This window comes from Typopeltis vanoorti, chromosome 9 (assembly GCF_054136105.1).
Source record: "Typopeltis vanoorti isolate ZY-2024b chromosome 9, IOZ_Tvanoo_1.0, whole genome shotgun sequence".
Taxonomy (NCBI): domain Eukaryota; kingdom Metazoa; phylum Arthropoda; class Arachnida; order Uropygi; family Thelyphonidae; genus Typopeltis; species Typopeltis vanoorti.
In genome coordinates this window covers 56,923,466-56,940,214 of record NC_143557.1, presented here as the reverse complement: position 1 = coordinate 56,940,214, position 16,749 = coordinate 56,923,466, and the positions used below count along the sequence as shown (strand labels likewise).

The window sequence follows — 16,749 nt, the reverse complement described above, 5'->3', positions numbered from 1 at the left end:
TTGATTATTCCTTGTTACATTCTGCGTTGATATTTAAAAAATTTCTTCTGTGTCAAACCTAAACTGAACTACTTTCTTGTTCTCTTTCCTCCATTTTTAAGGGTTTTTTTTTTTCCATTAATTTTTAAACAGCTGGCAGAAGACTGTAGAGATAATAAAAACAATACCAAAAGAAGACATACTAATTATTGAAGGAGACTGGAATGCTAAAGTTAGAATAGAAAATGATGGTTGGGAAAGCGGCATAGGAAAATATGGTTTTGGAGAAAGAAATGAACGAAATGAAAAAATGTTAGAATTTGTGAACACAAGATTCCAGCAAAAGGAGTGTAGAAAATGGACATGGTGATCAAACGATGGGAAAACCAAGAATATGATCGACATGGTTATGATTAAAAGAAGATGGATAACATCAGTACAGCAGTATTAAACTTTTCAAGGAGCAGATATAGATTCAGGTCATAGTTCAGTGATTGCAAACATCAAGTTGAAATTAAAAAGAAAATATAAATCCCATCATCAGAAACAAAGAGATACAGCAAGAATAAACGAAGCAGAAATAGGAAGAAAGTACAGAAGAGTGTTAGAGGAGAAACTAAGAAGTATGGAAAAAGAAAACTTAGATTTGAAAAATTCATATCTAAGAGTGAAAGGAATAATGAAGGTGATAGAAGATGCAGTTGAAGAAACAGTACCAGAAGAAGAGAAGATCAAGAAGAAGTGGATTAGGCAGGAAACATGTAGTTAGTACAAGAGAAGAGAATGTTGAGGATAAGAAGGGATATATCAGAACAAATAGAGGAGCAATATAGAAGAAAGTGTAATGAGATGAAAAAAGCAGTCAGAATGGATAAGATGAAATGGTTAGAAGCTCAATGCAGTAATACAGAACAGCATTATGGAGAGCACAAAACTAGGGAGGAGTAAAAAATGATTATAACCATTAATAGAAGGTGGCAACCCAAACAGATCACAATTAGAGATGAAAAAGGCAAAGCATTTGATGAATACAGATAAAACTGTACAGCACTGGACAAGATACCATAGTGAGCTATATGAAGAAAAACTAGATTTAGATGGAGTTGGGAAACTAACTGAAGAATTGAAGTAGATATCACCACCAGGTAATGAGTATGACATGGACATTTTAAGAGGAGAGATAGAAAAAGCAATAGGATGATAAAAGAGTCCTGGTAATGATAACATCACTGGAGAAATGATTAAATATAGTGGCGAAAGTGCGGTTACAGAAATGCACCACATAATATGGTATGGAAGGAAGGGAAAATGGCAGAGTAGTGGATGAAATTGATATTAGTGACATTATACAAGAAAGGAAATAAGCCTGGATGTAAAAATTATAGAACACTGTTTTGAAAAGTCACCTTAGTAAGGTTATGATGATGATATTGACAGAAAGATTGAGAACACAATTGGGATGAGCAAGCGGGATTTAGGAAAGATAGAAGTACAATTCAACAAATTTTGACAATGCAGTTAATAGCAGAGAAAGCTAGAAGAAAAAACAAAAACACATATACTTGCTTTGTTGATTTTCAGAAGGTATTACAGCATCGACCAGAAAGTGACATTAGCAGTGCTAGAATCCTATGGAATTGACAGATAAACTAATAGCCATATTAAAATATGTTTATAAGAATGCAATGGCAGAAATTAGAATAGGTGAGGATTTGGGAAAATAGTTTAAACAAGCAGAGGTACTTGAAAGAGGTGGGGACCTAATATCACCAAGTATTTTCATTGGAGAAGACAAAAGAGTTCTCTTTCATCTTCTTCAAGAACTACAAAAAACACTGAAACAGTTAAATGAGGAAGGGAAGAGATTCGGCCCTGTTATGAACTTGGAAAAAACAAAGACAATGGTATTTGGTGAGAATAATGAGAATAATATGAAACAAAAGATACCAATGGATGGAATTGATATAGAAAATGTAGAACGATTCACATATTTGGGAAGTTAAATGACATAAGACTTGGACTGTTAAAAAGAAATAAAGAACAGAATTGTAAAGGAAAGAACAAATCTGAAGGCCATGGATATCATCTGGAAAAGTAAAGCGATCAGCCTGCAAATGAAATTAAAAGTACTAGAAACATGCATCTTTAGCATGTGCTGTATGGATCTGAAATGTGGGTAATAAATAAGGAACCAAGAAAAAGAATTTTTATATCCTCGCCAACAACTTCATCAATGATTCTCTACATCCCTGGCTGAATCAATGTGCTTTTTTACAGATTTTGCCAATGGGACTACAAAATTTAGTTCTTATTTTTAAACTCACTTTTTCTCCAATAATACCTGTATTTAAACTCATCCTATGCAAATGCAAACAAAATATTCTGGCAGACTATCTGCCGCCTTTGAGGGAGGAAATCGTGCACAGCAAGGGCAATTAAGGCCTCTGATGGTGCACTTTTAACAACCGAGAAGGATATCCTCCACAGATGGAGGGAATACTTTGAGAGCCTTCTTAACCCGGGTGGCTCAGCAGTTGTGGACATCCAAGAAGTGCAGATCGGGGCTATGACTAGTCTCACAGCAGAAGAGGTCCATTTAGCAATAAAATCGGGCAAGGCTGCTGGCGATGATGAAATTCGGCCCGAAATGCTAAAAGCCTTAAATCGAGACGGCGTTCTCTGGCTGACTCGAGTGTGCTTGGATATCTGGGCGAGCACGACAGCAATGGCAGACAGGCATAATAATACCAGTCTTTAAGAAGGGAGACCAGAAGGATTGCAGTAACTATCGTGGCATCTCTCTGCTCAGCCTGCCTGGGAAAGTGTATGCTAAGTGCTTGGAAAGACGGTGCAGGAGCATAGTTGAGTCAAAGTTCCAGGAAGAACAATGTGGCTTTCGTCCTGGTAGAAGCACAACTGACCAAATCTTCACTTTAAGGCAAGTCTTTGAGAAATCTTGGGAATATGCCAAGAATGTCTACACATGTTTTGTGGACTTGGAGAAGGCATATGATCGGGTTCCTCGGGATAAGCTTTGGCAAGTAGTACAGGAGTATGGAGTGGATGGTCAACTATTAGCTGCCATCAAGTCCCTGTATGAATGCCCAGAGTTTTGTGTCAGGGTAAACAACACAAAGTCTGAACCTTTCACAGTTTACGTTGGCCTCCACCAAGGGTGTGTTCTGTCACTCCTCCTTTTCATAATATTTATGGACTGGATCGATAGGCACAGCCGAGGCAGTGAGTGTGTCAGAATTGGAAAATGTAGCATTGGACGTCTGCTTTTTGCAGATGACCTAGTTCTGCTTAGCTCTTCCACAGATGACCTCCAGTGGACCCCGGATAGGTTTGTAGCTGTTTGTGCAGACGCCGGAATGAAGATCAGTGTGGCCAAAACTGAAACATTTGTGGTCTCAAGACAACCACCCCAGTGCACTCTAAATGTAAGTGGAGTCCCAATGAGACAGGTGGAGAAGTTTAAATACCTTGGGTCCATATTCACGGATGATGGAAAATGGGACGTAGAGCTAGATACTCGAATTGGCTTAGCAAGCTCAATATTGCAGGAGCTTGGCCGTTCGGCAGTATTGAAGCAGGAGTTAAGCCAGAAGGCAAAGTTGGCTGTCTTCAATACAGACTGTATTGAAGACATATTCGTGTCTGCATTCTTTCAGTCATTACCCAACTCTCATGACCATAGGTGAGGATGGGGACATAGACTCGAATCCAAGCGGCTGAAATGAGGTTCCTTCGAGGGGGTTGCGGGGATGACAAAACTCGACAGAGTCAGAAGCTCTGCAATTCGGGAAACCCTCAATACTCAACTGCTGCTTCTCCGTGTTGAGAGATCACAGTTACGCTGGTACGGGCACCTGGTCAGAATGCCACAAGAGAGGCTCCCTCAGAAGGCCCTCTTTGCCAAGCCAGGGGGTGGGAGGCCACGTGGAAGGCCAAGGACTCGCTGGATAGACTATATCCAAAACCTTGGGTGGACACTTTTGGGAATCCCACCAGAACACCTGAGCTTGGTGGCAGAGGATCGTGACCATTGGAAGTTCATCTTGCAGCTGTTGCCCCCACAACCCAATTAGGAAGAGTGGGCCTTGAAGATGTATGTATGTATGTATACCTGTATTTATCAAATGTTTCTTGAAAATAAAATAAAAAATAAACTAACCTGCATTAATTTATAAAGAGCATTCACAGAAGTGAGATATGCAAAAATTTCCTGTTCAGGAATTTCATCTCTTGGTTCAGGTAAAAGGGCTGTTTGAAATCGCTGTCCTGTTGATTAAATTTATTATATATTTTGATTATTAATGTAGATACAAAGTTTAATTTAGTAGATTATTACATACATTATTTTAATAAGATATAAAAATGTTGCAGCTTTATACTTTTCCAAATCAAGCATAAGAAAATAATCTGTTTTAGTCAAATTGAATTTGCGCATATACATTTATCACAGCACTTCATTAGTGAAATTTATGGGATCACGACTAAATTTCTCTAAGTATATACTATACTTCAAAAAAATACATCCTCTAAAAGTGTGTGTGTGTGTGTGGGTATACTCTGTGTGTGTGTATATATATATATATATACACAGTACACACACACACACACACACACACTGGTATCCAAAATCTAAGGCAAACACTATTTCTGAAGATTACAAACACAAATTCAGATAAATCAGCTTATGGCAATTTGTACAACTGATGATTTCAAGTAGAAAGTGGGTACACATCCCAGCAAAACAACAGATAAGCATGCAAGTGAGCTCCATTCAAGCACAGGTATGCAGATATCTCCACAAACTGTGGAAAGATGTCTGCAGCAAGTAGACCTATATGCCTGAAGGCCTCTAGTCTGCATTCCTTTATCCACAGCTCACCACATTTTCAGTGATGATGTATCCATAAAAATTGGACAAGACACCAATGGGTTATGTACTCTTTAGAGATGAGAGTCATTTTAGCCTTTCCTTTAATTCTACAATACTTGATCTGACGTGAAAGTGGCACTACTTACCATCGCAAGAATGCTCTTGAAAGGGATAGATATAGCGTTGCTTGGGTCATGGCATGGGGAAGAATCATGTTTAATGGACGCACTGAGCTACAAGTGCTAAAAAAAAAGGAACCATGACTGGTGAATGACATTGCAATAAAGTTTATTCAATGTCATGTTTGATTGTTCCGTGGTGCTGTAGCAAAGAATTCATTTTTCTGGATGACAATGTCACACCACATTGTAAATGAGCAGGAGAGATCTTCTAGAGACCGATGATATTAATTGAATCAAGTGGCCAGCATACTCCAGAATCTCAATCCCATAGAACACATTTAGGATTCAATAGAAAGAGGCATTGCTGTTCAAAATTCCCCTCCAGAAAAAAACAAGGCCTTATCCTTGCTCTGAAGGAGGAGAATGGGTCAGTTTGCCTCAAGAACTCCTGAATTATTTCGTGCTAAGCATGGCATGACATTTTGAGAGCTGGTGCAGTTTGGGTTGCCATATATTTCATACTGAAACGTCTCTCCACATAGTTTTTTGTAAGCACTGTACATTAATTCCTTAACTACAACCTTAGGAAGTTTGCAACTTTTGCCTAAAACATATCGCAATTTAATTTGCATGAATATTATAACACATTTTTGTGTAATATAATTTATTAGTATACTGGCAATAAATTTATGTCCATATTTGGTTGTAGTCATGAAAATATTTTCATATACAGGTAAAAATGTAGTTTGTCCTTAGCTTTTGGGCACCAGAGTATATATATATACACACTCTAAACATTGATACACACACACACACACACACACACACACACACATACACTCTAAACATTGCTGGCGCAAACTTAACTTATTTGTCTGTTTGCTTACTTGGGAAATGGAGTAAAAACCAAGTTTAAAATAACTTGGTATCTTTAATATATATATATATACATTCTAAACATTGATATATGTATGAGGGTGATTCCATAAGTTTCCAACCTGACTAACTTTTAGAGGTGATAGAAAGAAAACAACTGTGTCACTTTTCAACGTAATCTCCCTTTACTTCAACACACTTTTCATATCTTTGAATTAACATTTCAATGCTCTCAAAAAAAAAAAAAAATAGTCTGTACTTTTGTCTGCAAAATGGCTTAAAACTGCATCTTTCACCTCATTGTCATCTGCAAATTTTCTTCCTCAAAAGTCTTTCATCAGTTTTGAGAAGAGGTAGTAGTCACTGGGTGTTAGATCTGGGCTGTGGGGATGAATGTTTAATCTCCTGGAAGCCACAGTGCTTCACTACAACCTTCACAACAATAGCCATATGGACTAGAGTATTGTCGTGAAGCAGACAAACACTGTGACTCAGCATTCCTCATCTCTCTCATTTATGGTGTTGTGCAGTTGCGAAGCACATTCTGCATTCATGGTGGTATACCTTTCCTTAAAGTCAATCAAGAGAATTCCTCAAAAATCCCAAAAGATTGCCTGAGTAACCTTGGCTTTTCTCGGTGGTACTTCATTTAGTTTGCCAACTCCATGGATTCACTTTTGGAAAGAGAATCACAATAAAGGACAATGGTTCAAGCACTTCTCTTTGATTCCCTTAGCAAAGCTATAAAAACTTGCGAAAGGAGGTCACACAATGCTCTTTCTGAATTGAAGAGAGAAGTTGGGATACCCACCTTGCAATGACCTTCGTCATGTGAAACTTCTCATAAATGATGCGAAAGATTGTTGTTATAGAAAGCCCCAACCATGCTGAGATTTCTTTGAGCTTCAGCCATCTGTCATTGAGCAGTTCCTCCTCAACAAGAGAGACATTTTTCTTAGTCATCGCTTCACACAGGTTGATCATCATCATGAGGATCAACTTCAATGCTGTCTCTTTCTAGGTGAAACTATTTCACATTCCTTCACATAATGAAAGAGAAGCTTCCCCATAAACACCATTCAATCACTGTTTGATAGCACTTGGTGAAAGCCCTTCTTTGGTGAAAAACTTTATCACAAAGCAGTAGTGAATTTTTAACATTACAGCCACTTAAAATGCCATGTGTTAGTCAAATGAGTGCCTCCAACTGAACGATGCAGGTAGAGAGTTGAAACTGGTATACTAAGCTCCCCTACAGTACTAGGTACTATCTGTCATGCATGGCATTTTAAAATGGCACGAATTTTGTATGTCAAGCCGAAACTTTTGGAACCTACCCTGTGTGTGTGTGTATATATATATACACATACAGAGTAAGACCTTGATTTCTATTTACTCAGTAAACTAAAAAAACTAGTACTGATTTTCAAGGTTCCAGATTTCTGAAATTTAATGAACAGACATAAATTTGATGATATAAGTTTATTTTTCCACATTGCTCACACAATCAACAAAATACACATGTAGAGAATATACTTGGGAAAACATGCTCAGATACAAAAAAATTCTACTTTTTGCCAAAATAGCTGTCATTCAACATTTGTTTTGAATTTTTAAACTTCTTGTTCACAAAATTATAATAAAATTTAGATTCTAGCCATCATACATTTAAAGTTAAGTTTTGTGCAATCAACAATGTGTAGCTTTTGATTCTAGTCATCTCCTTTGTCGCATCATCTGGAGTCAGCAAAATATTTTATATATTTTCATCAATAATTTCTCTAATGATTTTAGTTTTATCGCTTCATTATCATAATTTTTGTGCTGATAATTCTCAAGAATTTCCATATTACACTGTCGAAGAATGTCATTTGAGTATTCTACGACAGTCATTGAATCCTACAAATTTCATTGATATTCATACTAACTGCCAGAGAAATTATTTTGGTATAATATAAAAAAGCATTAGTTTCAATTGTGTGTACATTTTCTGGTCAGTTTGTCTTACACGATGGAAAACCTCAGTTTCTGAGAGGAATAACTCTGCCATCTACATATGAGGCCAGCTAACTCCTTTGGTGGAAAAGTCTTCACAGAAGTTCTTTGCATTTGAAAACTCAGGGTCTATCCAACCAAAGGGTGCTTATATTGAGCGAGCTACAGAGGGTATCCATTGTGCAGTGGGATTCAAATGTCAGCAGCAGGTGGCCAAGTGAATATCCTTTGCACTATCCAACTAGGAATCATATAGCAGTGGTTTTTACTTCCATACTCAGGTTTCTCACCCCAGAAAACAAGAAACTAGGCAAAAGAATATGTACAATTAATAGAATTAATAAACTAATATCCCATTATAGCTAATGTGGCTGTAAATCCAACCAATTCAACACTCGTATGATTTTTGTCATATACAATACTTGGATTTGAACCTAAGTTTTTCTAACCAAAAAAAAAAAAAAGGGAGGGGGTAGCAACATCTATAACAAGTGAGCTAACAGAAGTTAGTATTTTTCCTTAATATATTTGGGAAAAAAAAATCATAATCACTATAATTAAAAAGTATCTTATCCACATCAGTTCTTTTTTATCCTAATTTGTTTTTAATAAAATGAAAAACAACAAAAAAATTAACCTTACCTAACATAGTGTTTTCCACAGTTGGTGAATATTTCATTATTGCAGCAGTTGCATTTGCAAACCTAAAACAAAAATGTATACTATGTTCAAAATTTAAACAAATGCCAATACCAAAATATTTTACAGGAGGCATAGGAAATGAAAGCCAATTATAATTAGGATTTCCAAAGTGATTCCTTTGTGAGCATTAAAACACTCAGAAATAATTCAAATAAAACAGTAAAGGATCAATGATAAATTATTAACAGCTAATTCAAGGTAGCTTAAAATTTTAATAAGCTGGTATCAATAATGCCAGCTAATGCAAAAAGAAGCAAAGTAAATATATTAAAATATAAAATTGTTAAAGGTTTTTAATCTATGAACTTTTGTGAATAACTCACTTTGGGGGGGGGGGGGGGGGACATAAGCATATAGTCACTAGCAGCTAACAAAGAACATGTTTATTCACAAATTCATAACATGCTGACTCATCTTAGATCTTAGATTGCAATGACTAAAAGGAACAAACCATTTGAGAATCTATGCATAATGGGTAACTAATAATTCTATGGAAAAGACAATAATACTGCTGCAGGATTAGTTTTTACACCATTTAGCCAGGAAGTAAACCACTTGGCTTCCTCGCGCTTGAAAGTTAAGTGATTTACCTCTTGAGCCATTTAATTCAATCATAATTAACAGCCTGACAGGTGCTGTAGTTGGAAACCAGTGCCTTCGCTTTTTCTTTATAGATTAAAATGTCTAATACAGTCAACTCTCACTACAGCAAACAATGGAGAACCATAGGAATAGTTTGTTATAATGGATGATTATTTTACTGCAGTGATTTTTTTAGAACACCATTATGCCTTTTGGGATTGGAGAGGCATAATGATGTCTCCTTTGTCTAATTTTATTATATCTTTATTCACTATTAAAGATTTGACACCAGCAATTTCTTCTTTGATGATGTAATTAATTACATCAAGAACATCAATGGACTTAGAAGTTTAAAAGACATAAAGTCCTTTATTTAAGATAGCATGTTCTCCATAACTAGAAGTTTAACTATGTGACTGTGGTTAGAGCTCTGTGGAGAAATTTTGAAATTCAAAATTTCTTCACATGCAAAAATTTATTGATTATTAAATTAATAAATTTTATCAACAGAGAACTTATTTGAATACAGGCATTTATTAGTAATGAATCATAATCTTAAGGATATACTACTGAATGGATGTATGCATGTTTGTTAGAGATGCAGCCTGTGTGACAACCAGCTAATGTGATACTTATAAAAAGAAAAAAACAGATTTCTCTTTCTCTTAGCATAAACTTCTTTCTACAATTTCTCACTATAGGGTTAAATTAGTCAAAGAGAGTAATCTACTCTCAAACAACCATTACTGCTTATAATTTGATAATCAAGACTACACATTTTTAATTTAAAGATTCCAATCCTTGAATAATTTTTTTTTTTTCTCACACCTTAAATCAAGTTTAAAAGGGATTTTTGTTATTTAAATGCAGGCAAGAAAATTTTTGCTTTAGGGTTACAAAATTGTTTTTCTGTGATTTTTGCAGTTATGCTAAAATTTTTTGAGAGATTCAGTATAAGAACCATATACCAAATTAAAAGAAAAAAAATTCACTAAATCTCTGCTAGTTTCATTACTTTGTCATTTAATATCTAAAAAACTTCCCCAATGTGTACAAAAAAAAAAAAAAAAAAATCGAATATTTTTTTTTTAGGTGAAAGTATTTTCATCCACTGATTTGATTCCTGTTAGCTTTGATATAGTAAAAATCTCTTCTTCCTTAGCCTATATCTAAAAAATCTAAATAATGTATATCAAATTGCATGAAACTAGTTGAGAACTGGAGAACTAATACTTATTTATCTTGGAATTCATTTTGTTGTCCTTAAACAAAACTTTCTCTCTCACACACACACACACACACACGTGAAAAGCTGCTTGTCTAAATGTTAAAAAAATCACTTTCTTTTGCATATTAAATTTTTTTTTTTTCAAACAAATTAATAGGAAAAACTTCTTAGCCTTTCTTTGTCCACTGCAAGACATTGGCCTCCCCCAACATGTTCCATTTTTTCCTCTCTTTTGTCTCTGACCACCAATTCACTCCTCTCCATGTTGATATCATCTCTCCATTTTTTTCCATGTCTACTCCTTTTCCTCTCTCTTGGTTCCATTCCATTATCAATCATGAATCCACCTTTCCTCTCTCATTCTTCTTCCATGACCAGCCAAACTCCATTTTGAATTTTTTATCACTTCTATTATCCCTCTTACTCCTGTTTGTTTTTTCTTATTTCTTCATTCTTAATTTTATCCTTTTTAGTAATTTTCATCATTCTTCTTTCCAGTTTTCTCTGTGCTATCCTCAGTTCTTTCACATTATTTCTCTGTTATGCTCCATGTCGCTACTACATGTAAACACTGGTGTCACAAAGCTGTTGAATATTTTCCTTTTTAAACACAATGGTAGTTCTTCTGTTATATGTTCTTTCAGTATATTAAAGGCTCTATTACCTTGAATGATCCTTATGTTGATTTCTTTATTTTATTTTTCTTTAAAACTTACTGTTTGTCCTAATCCACAAAAAAAGGAAATAAAGAAATAAATAAATAATTACAGACCAATACACCTATTATTAAAAGTATATAAACTGTCTTCAAAAATATTGCTAAATGATTAATGATAAAGTTGGATGAAGCTCAACCAGAAGAGCAAGCTGGTTTTAGGAAAAACTTTTCTACAGAGACCATATTCATACTATAAACCAACTAATAGAAAAAGCTATCATCATCAAATTCCTGTACCCTCAAGGTGTACAGGACATGATAGTACTACATAAAAAACTCACATCATTACTAACTTCCTATCTACAATTTTCCTCCAAGTCTGTTACCTGTCAAGACTCCAACATTATCAGATCTTATATTTCTGTCTTCTAAGGCCCTTTTTTTATCAATCCACCTATATCTTGGTCTTCCTCTGAGTCTTTTCCCTGCCAACCTCTCAGAGAACACTTGTTTTACTAAGGGGTGCTTAAGGGTAAAAGCTGTATAACTGAGAGGAGACCTCCACATACCCTTTAAAGGAATGCAGAGAACTGCCAGGGCATCTGACCTAATGTCCAATCCTCACCTTCTCAGGAAGTTCAAGAGCCATATAACAAATACTGCAAATACAACTCAGAGGATAATTGAAATGCTGAAACAAACGTCGACATGTAAAGATAAGGATGTCATTTTGCCTCTTTACAAGGACTTGCTAAGACCTCACTTGATCGTGACTTATTTTTCACGGTATTAAACACCATAAACACTTTTATCAACAAAGATGTTTTATTAACGCTTATATTTCACTGATTTTCAACTCAGCATCATCAGAGCACAGCACACTTGTAAACGCGACAGTGAGTGAGTAAAACAATATAATTGCAAAAGACAAAAGATCTACAGTCCTATTTTTTGGCGCCCTCTAACGGGAAAAATAAAACAAAAAAAGCAGTATCCAGGAGTTTTTCTTAGGATAACCGTCTCCCTTAAACAAATATGGGTGCATTAGCACCCATATTTGTTTAAGGTTGGGAGAATTATTCAAAGCCACTGCTGACTCAAAAAATAATCTTTCAGATCTATAACGACTCCTAAATAGCACATTCGTTTTCCTCCATCTAATCCTGTGTGAAGGAGTGTCCAAAGCGTGATCTGCCAGTCCCGACTTGCCATAGTAATAGTAGCGAATGTATCTTTCATGTTCTTCCAGGCGGATGTTCACTGATCTTCCTATTTGCCCATAATAGGCCAAGTCACAGTCACAGTCACACAGCACTTCATACACTCCTGGGTGTGCTAAAGGGTGAAGTTTATTCTTAGACGAGCGGATCAGAGTTGCCAGCTTGACATGAGGTTTGAAAGTGGTGCAAAGGCCATGTTTCAACAATATTTTGGCTATCTTTTCCGATGTACCTCTGATATAGGGAATAGAAATAGTCATGTTGTATTCTTGTGTATTAGGGGAGGGCAGAGTAATGGGTCTATGTAGTATTTTATCTATTTTGTAGGGATTGTAGCCGTTGGCTAAGAATGTACGGCGCAGGTATTGGAGTTCAGTGGTCAGAGCTGTATCGTTAGAGCAAATGGCTCTGGCTCTGTGTGTAAGTGTTTTTAAAATGCCGTACTGTTGGACTGAATGATGATATGATTGTTTATGTAGGTATCTACCGGTGTGTGTAGGCTTTCTGTAAATAGAAAAAGATAGTGATCCATCTGAAAGGTGGGTGACTAATGTGTCAAGAAATGGTAAACAGTTATTTGATTCTTTTTCTACTGTGAAGTGAATTTTGGGGTGTTGGCTGTTTAGGTAGGTGACAAAAGCATCCAAAGTGTCATGTCCATGGGGGCCAGATGGCAAACACATCATCTACATAGCATAACCACACTTGTGGCTTGTATGTAGCTGTGGTAAGTACTTTATTTTCAAAGTGTTCCATGTAAATGCAAGTGTTCCAGAATCAGTGCAAAAAAAGTTTTTGTGGTGTTGTTAATACCGTGAAAAATAAGTCATGAATAACCATCAACACCTAAGCTTATCTGTTAGATTGATGATTCTGCACGGAGAAGATATTGTATACAAAGCGCGACGGTTCAGTAAGTTGAAACTGAAATTGTCCAGAAAATTGAACAGGTTAGCCTTCCTTAAACGATGCCGCGACAACGATATAATTCCATCTTCTGAAATTCAAAGAAAAGTTGCAATCAGCAAAGGCATACTGTATTTATTGACGAGCGAGCTTAGCGCTTTTTTCGAGAACAAATCGCTGCTACTTGCATAGAGCTTAGTAAGCTAAACAGCTCTATCACAGCTCTACAACAAGAACTAATTGATGTGTTAAATCCTGAAATATGGACTGTCCTACAGCACATCTCTGAAGATGCAGCAAAAAAAGAATTCACAAAAGTAAAAAGCAAACACCTAAAGAAATATGAACTCCTACAACAGCGCCAACATACGAAGTCCCGTCCCGACCGCAACTTCGACGAGACCACGTGGTCGTAAACCTATCGTTGGAAACACTCACTGAAGAAGCCAAGAACGCTCTCAGTCTAGGACATAACTTTGCTGTCACGCCCAAACAAATTCCTAAACTTGAAATTATGATGAAAGTAGAATGGGGTATCCACGATCTACCGCCAGCAATGGCCAATAACGTGCGACTAGATATAGCAAGTATTATAAACAAGGCTAAGCCTCCAAAAAGCACTATGCCACGTAAGCAAATAACTGCCCTAAAAAAGTTATATAATAATAAAAATATTATTATTACAAAAGCTGATAAAGGAAATGCAACAGTTATCATGAATAAAGAAGAGTATAACAGAAAAATGCAAGATCTCATATGTGACAGTTCCACATATCAAATTATACATCGAGACCCTACAATGTCTCAAAAGAAAAAAGTCCGAAAATTACTGAAAAAAGTGACATCATGGCCCAAAGAAATCATCAGGAAAATAAAACCAATTCATGTTAAACCACCCCGTATTTATGGATTACCAAAAATCCCAAAACTAATATTCCCCTACACCCATAGTTGATAGCATAGATAGTCCCACATATAAACTAGCCCGGCATTTAGCCAAGTCGCTCGCCCACCTCTACTGGCAACTCCTCTACTTTTGTAAAAAATTCAATCCATTTCAAAACACTGGTTAAAAATCTAATCCTAAAAGATTCAGACATAATGGTTAGTTTCGATGTCACCTCCTTATTTACCAATGTACCACTTATAGACACCCTTGATTTAATCAAGTCTAAATTTCCCCCAGATATTTTTGAATTATTTCAATTTACCATGAATGCAGGTTACTTTACATGGGTGGGAAAATTCTACAAACAGATTAATGGTACAGCTATGGGTTCCCCCCTCTCTCCCCCGTTAGCAAATTTTTACATGGAACACTTTGAAAATAAAGTACTTACCACAGCTACATACAAGCCACAAGTGTGGTTATGCTATGTAGATGATGTGTTTGCCATCTGGCCCCCATGGACATGACACTTTGGATGCTTTTGTCACCTACCTAAACAGCCAACACCCCAAAATTCACTTCACAGTAGAAAAAGAATCAAATAACTGTTTTCCATTTCTTGACACATTAGTCACCCACCTTTCAGATGGATCACTATCTTTGCTATTTACAGAAAGCCTACACACACAGGTAGATATCTACATAAACAATCACATCATCATTCAGTCCAACAGTACGGCATTTTAAAAACACTTACACACAGAGCCAGAGCCATTTGCTCTAACGATACAGCTCTGACTACTGAACTCCAATACCTGCGCCGTACATTCTTAGCCAACGGCTACAATCCCTACAAAATAGATAAAATACTACATAGACCCATTACTCTGCCCTTCCCTAATACACAAGAATACAACATGACTATTTCTATTCCCTATATCAGAGGTACATCAGAAAAGATAGCCAAAATATTGTTGAAACATGGCCTTCGCACCACTTTCAAACCTCATGTCAAGCTGGCAACTCTGATCCGCTCGTCTAAGAATAAACTTCACCCTTTAGCACACCCAGGAGTGTATGAAGTGCTGTGTGACTGTGACTGTGACTTGGCCTATTATGGGCAAACAGGAAGATCAGTGAACATCCGCCTGGAAGAACATGAAAGATACATTCGCTACTACTAACTATGGCAAGTCGGGACTGGCAGACCACGCTTTGGACACTCCTTCACACAGGATTAGATGGAGGAAAACGAATGTACTATTTAGGAGTCGTTATAGATCTGAAAGATTCTTTTTTGAGTCAGCAATGGCTTTGAAGAATTCTCCCAACCTTAACAAATATGGTTGCATTAATTTGCCAAAAATTTGGGAGACGGTTATCCTAAGAAAAACTCCTGGATAACTGCTGTTTTTTTTTTTCGTTAGAGGGCACCAAAAAATAGGACTTTAGATTTTTTGCCTTTTGCAATTATATTGTTTCACTCACTCACTGTTGTGCTTACAAGTGTGTTGTGCTCTGATGATGGTGAGTTGAAAATCAGCGAAATATAAGCGTTAATAAAACATCTTTGTTGATAAAAGTGTTTGTGGTGTTGTTAATACCATGAAAAATAAGTCATGAATAACCATCACCACCTAAGCTTATCTGTTAGAAAGACCTCACTTGGACTATTGTGTGCAGGTCTGGTCTCCTTGTTTCAGTGGTGATTCTGATACAGTGAAGAGAGAGAGAGAGACTGCAAAGGAAAGTGTTAAAATGATATCAGGATTGTGAAATACTGATTATGAAGACAGATTGGGAATTTGTAGACTGCAGATACTAGCATACAAGAGATAGAGCGGTGATATGATTGCGACTAACAAACTTCTAAAAGGTTCATACAGGATTTCAGTTGATTGAAGTTTCCATTTTATGGAGGGTGGGAAAAGAACACGGGTATTCTTGGAAGCTGAGAGTGAATGCTGGCAAGAAATGGATGGGATCTAGATTTTTCTCTCATAGTGCATGACTGGAATGGATTGCCACTGGATGTTGTGTGTGCATGAATTTAAGAACAAGTATGACAGCTGGTATGTCTAGTATGTGGCCTACCTCGGTGAGTCCCTGACTTCCTGGAGGTCTCTCTTAATAATAATAATGAAAAAAAAAAGAGTCTAAAAAGTAAAAAAGGATTCCAACTGGACAAGAAATTGATAAAAAAGAAAGATAATAAACATTTATCTTTTTTATACCAAGAAGGGTAAAGTGTGTTTTTTGAAATTTTGGATTATCATGAGCTACTAGAGTTACTTTGGCTTCAATGAGAACCCATAGTTATAAATAACAGTCAGTATAGCAAAATTAAAAACAAAATAAGAATACTAATATAGTGAATATACTTCTCTGAAGGTTCATGTTTTATAAGGAGTACAATATGATGATTACATGTACTTATCCTTCACTCTTCTAATATATAACAAAATTAGGAATTTCAGAAATTAAATCAAGAATTGAAGCAGCTTTAATAGGTGATCTTTAGACCAGATATACAAAGATTACCTGGAGAGAAAATGAACAAGTCTGAAAACGAAAATCAAACCTTATACTGTCAGTAATATTCTTTGATGAAAAAAAAAACAAACTTCATGGTGGTCTCAAGAAGTTAAAGTGACAGTCCTGAAAAAGAAGAAGACATACAAAAAGTCATATCACATAAGTCAGC

At 36.2% G+C, this 16,749-nt stretch overlaps 1 protein-coding gene across 1 annotated transcript in view; it reads right to left on the bottom strand.

Moving 5' to 3' along the window:
* The window catches only part of Exo70 (exocyst complex component 7), a 324,025-nt gene that overhangs the window by 149,370 nt on the left and 157,906 nt on the right, over positions 1 to 16,749 (bottom strand). The window contains exons 10-11 of the mRNA XM_090398081.1: positions 8,503 to 8,564; positions 4,157 to 4,263 (exon numbers count right to left, since the gene is read on the bottom strand). Of these exons, the coding sequence (XP_090254207.1) occupies positions 4,157 to 4,263; positions 8,503 to 8,564 (169 nt within the window). The remainder of the gene's footprint in view (positions 1 to 4,156; positions 4,264 to 8,502; positions 8,565 to 16,749) is intronic.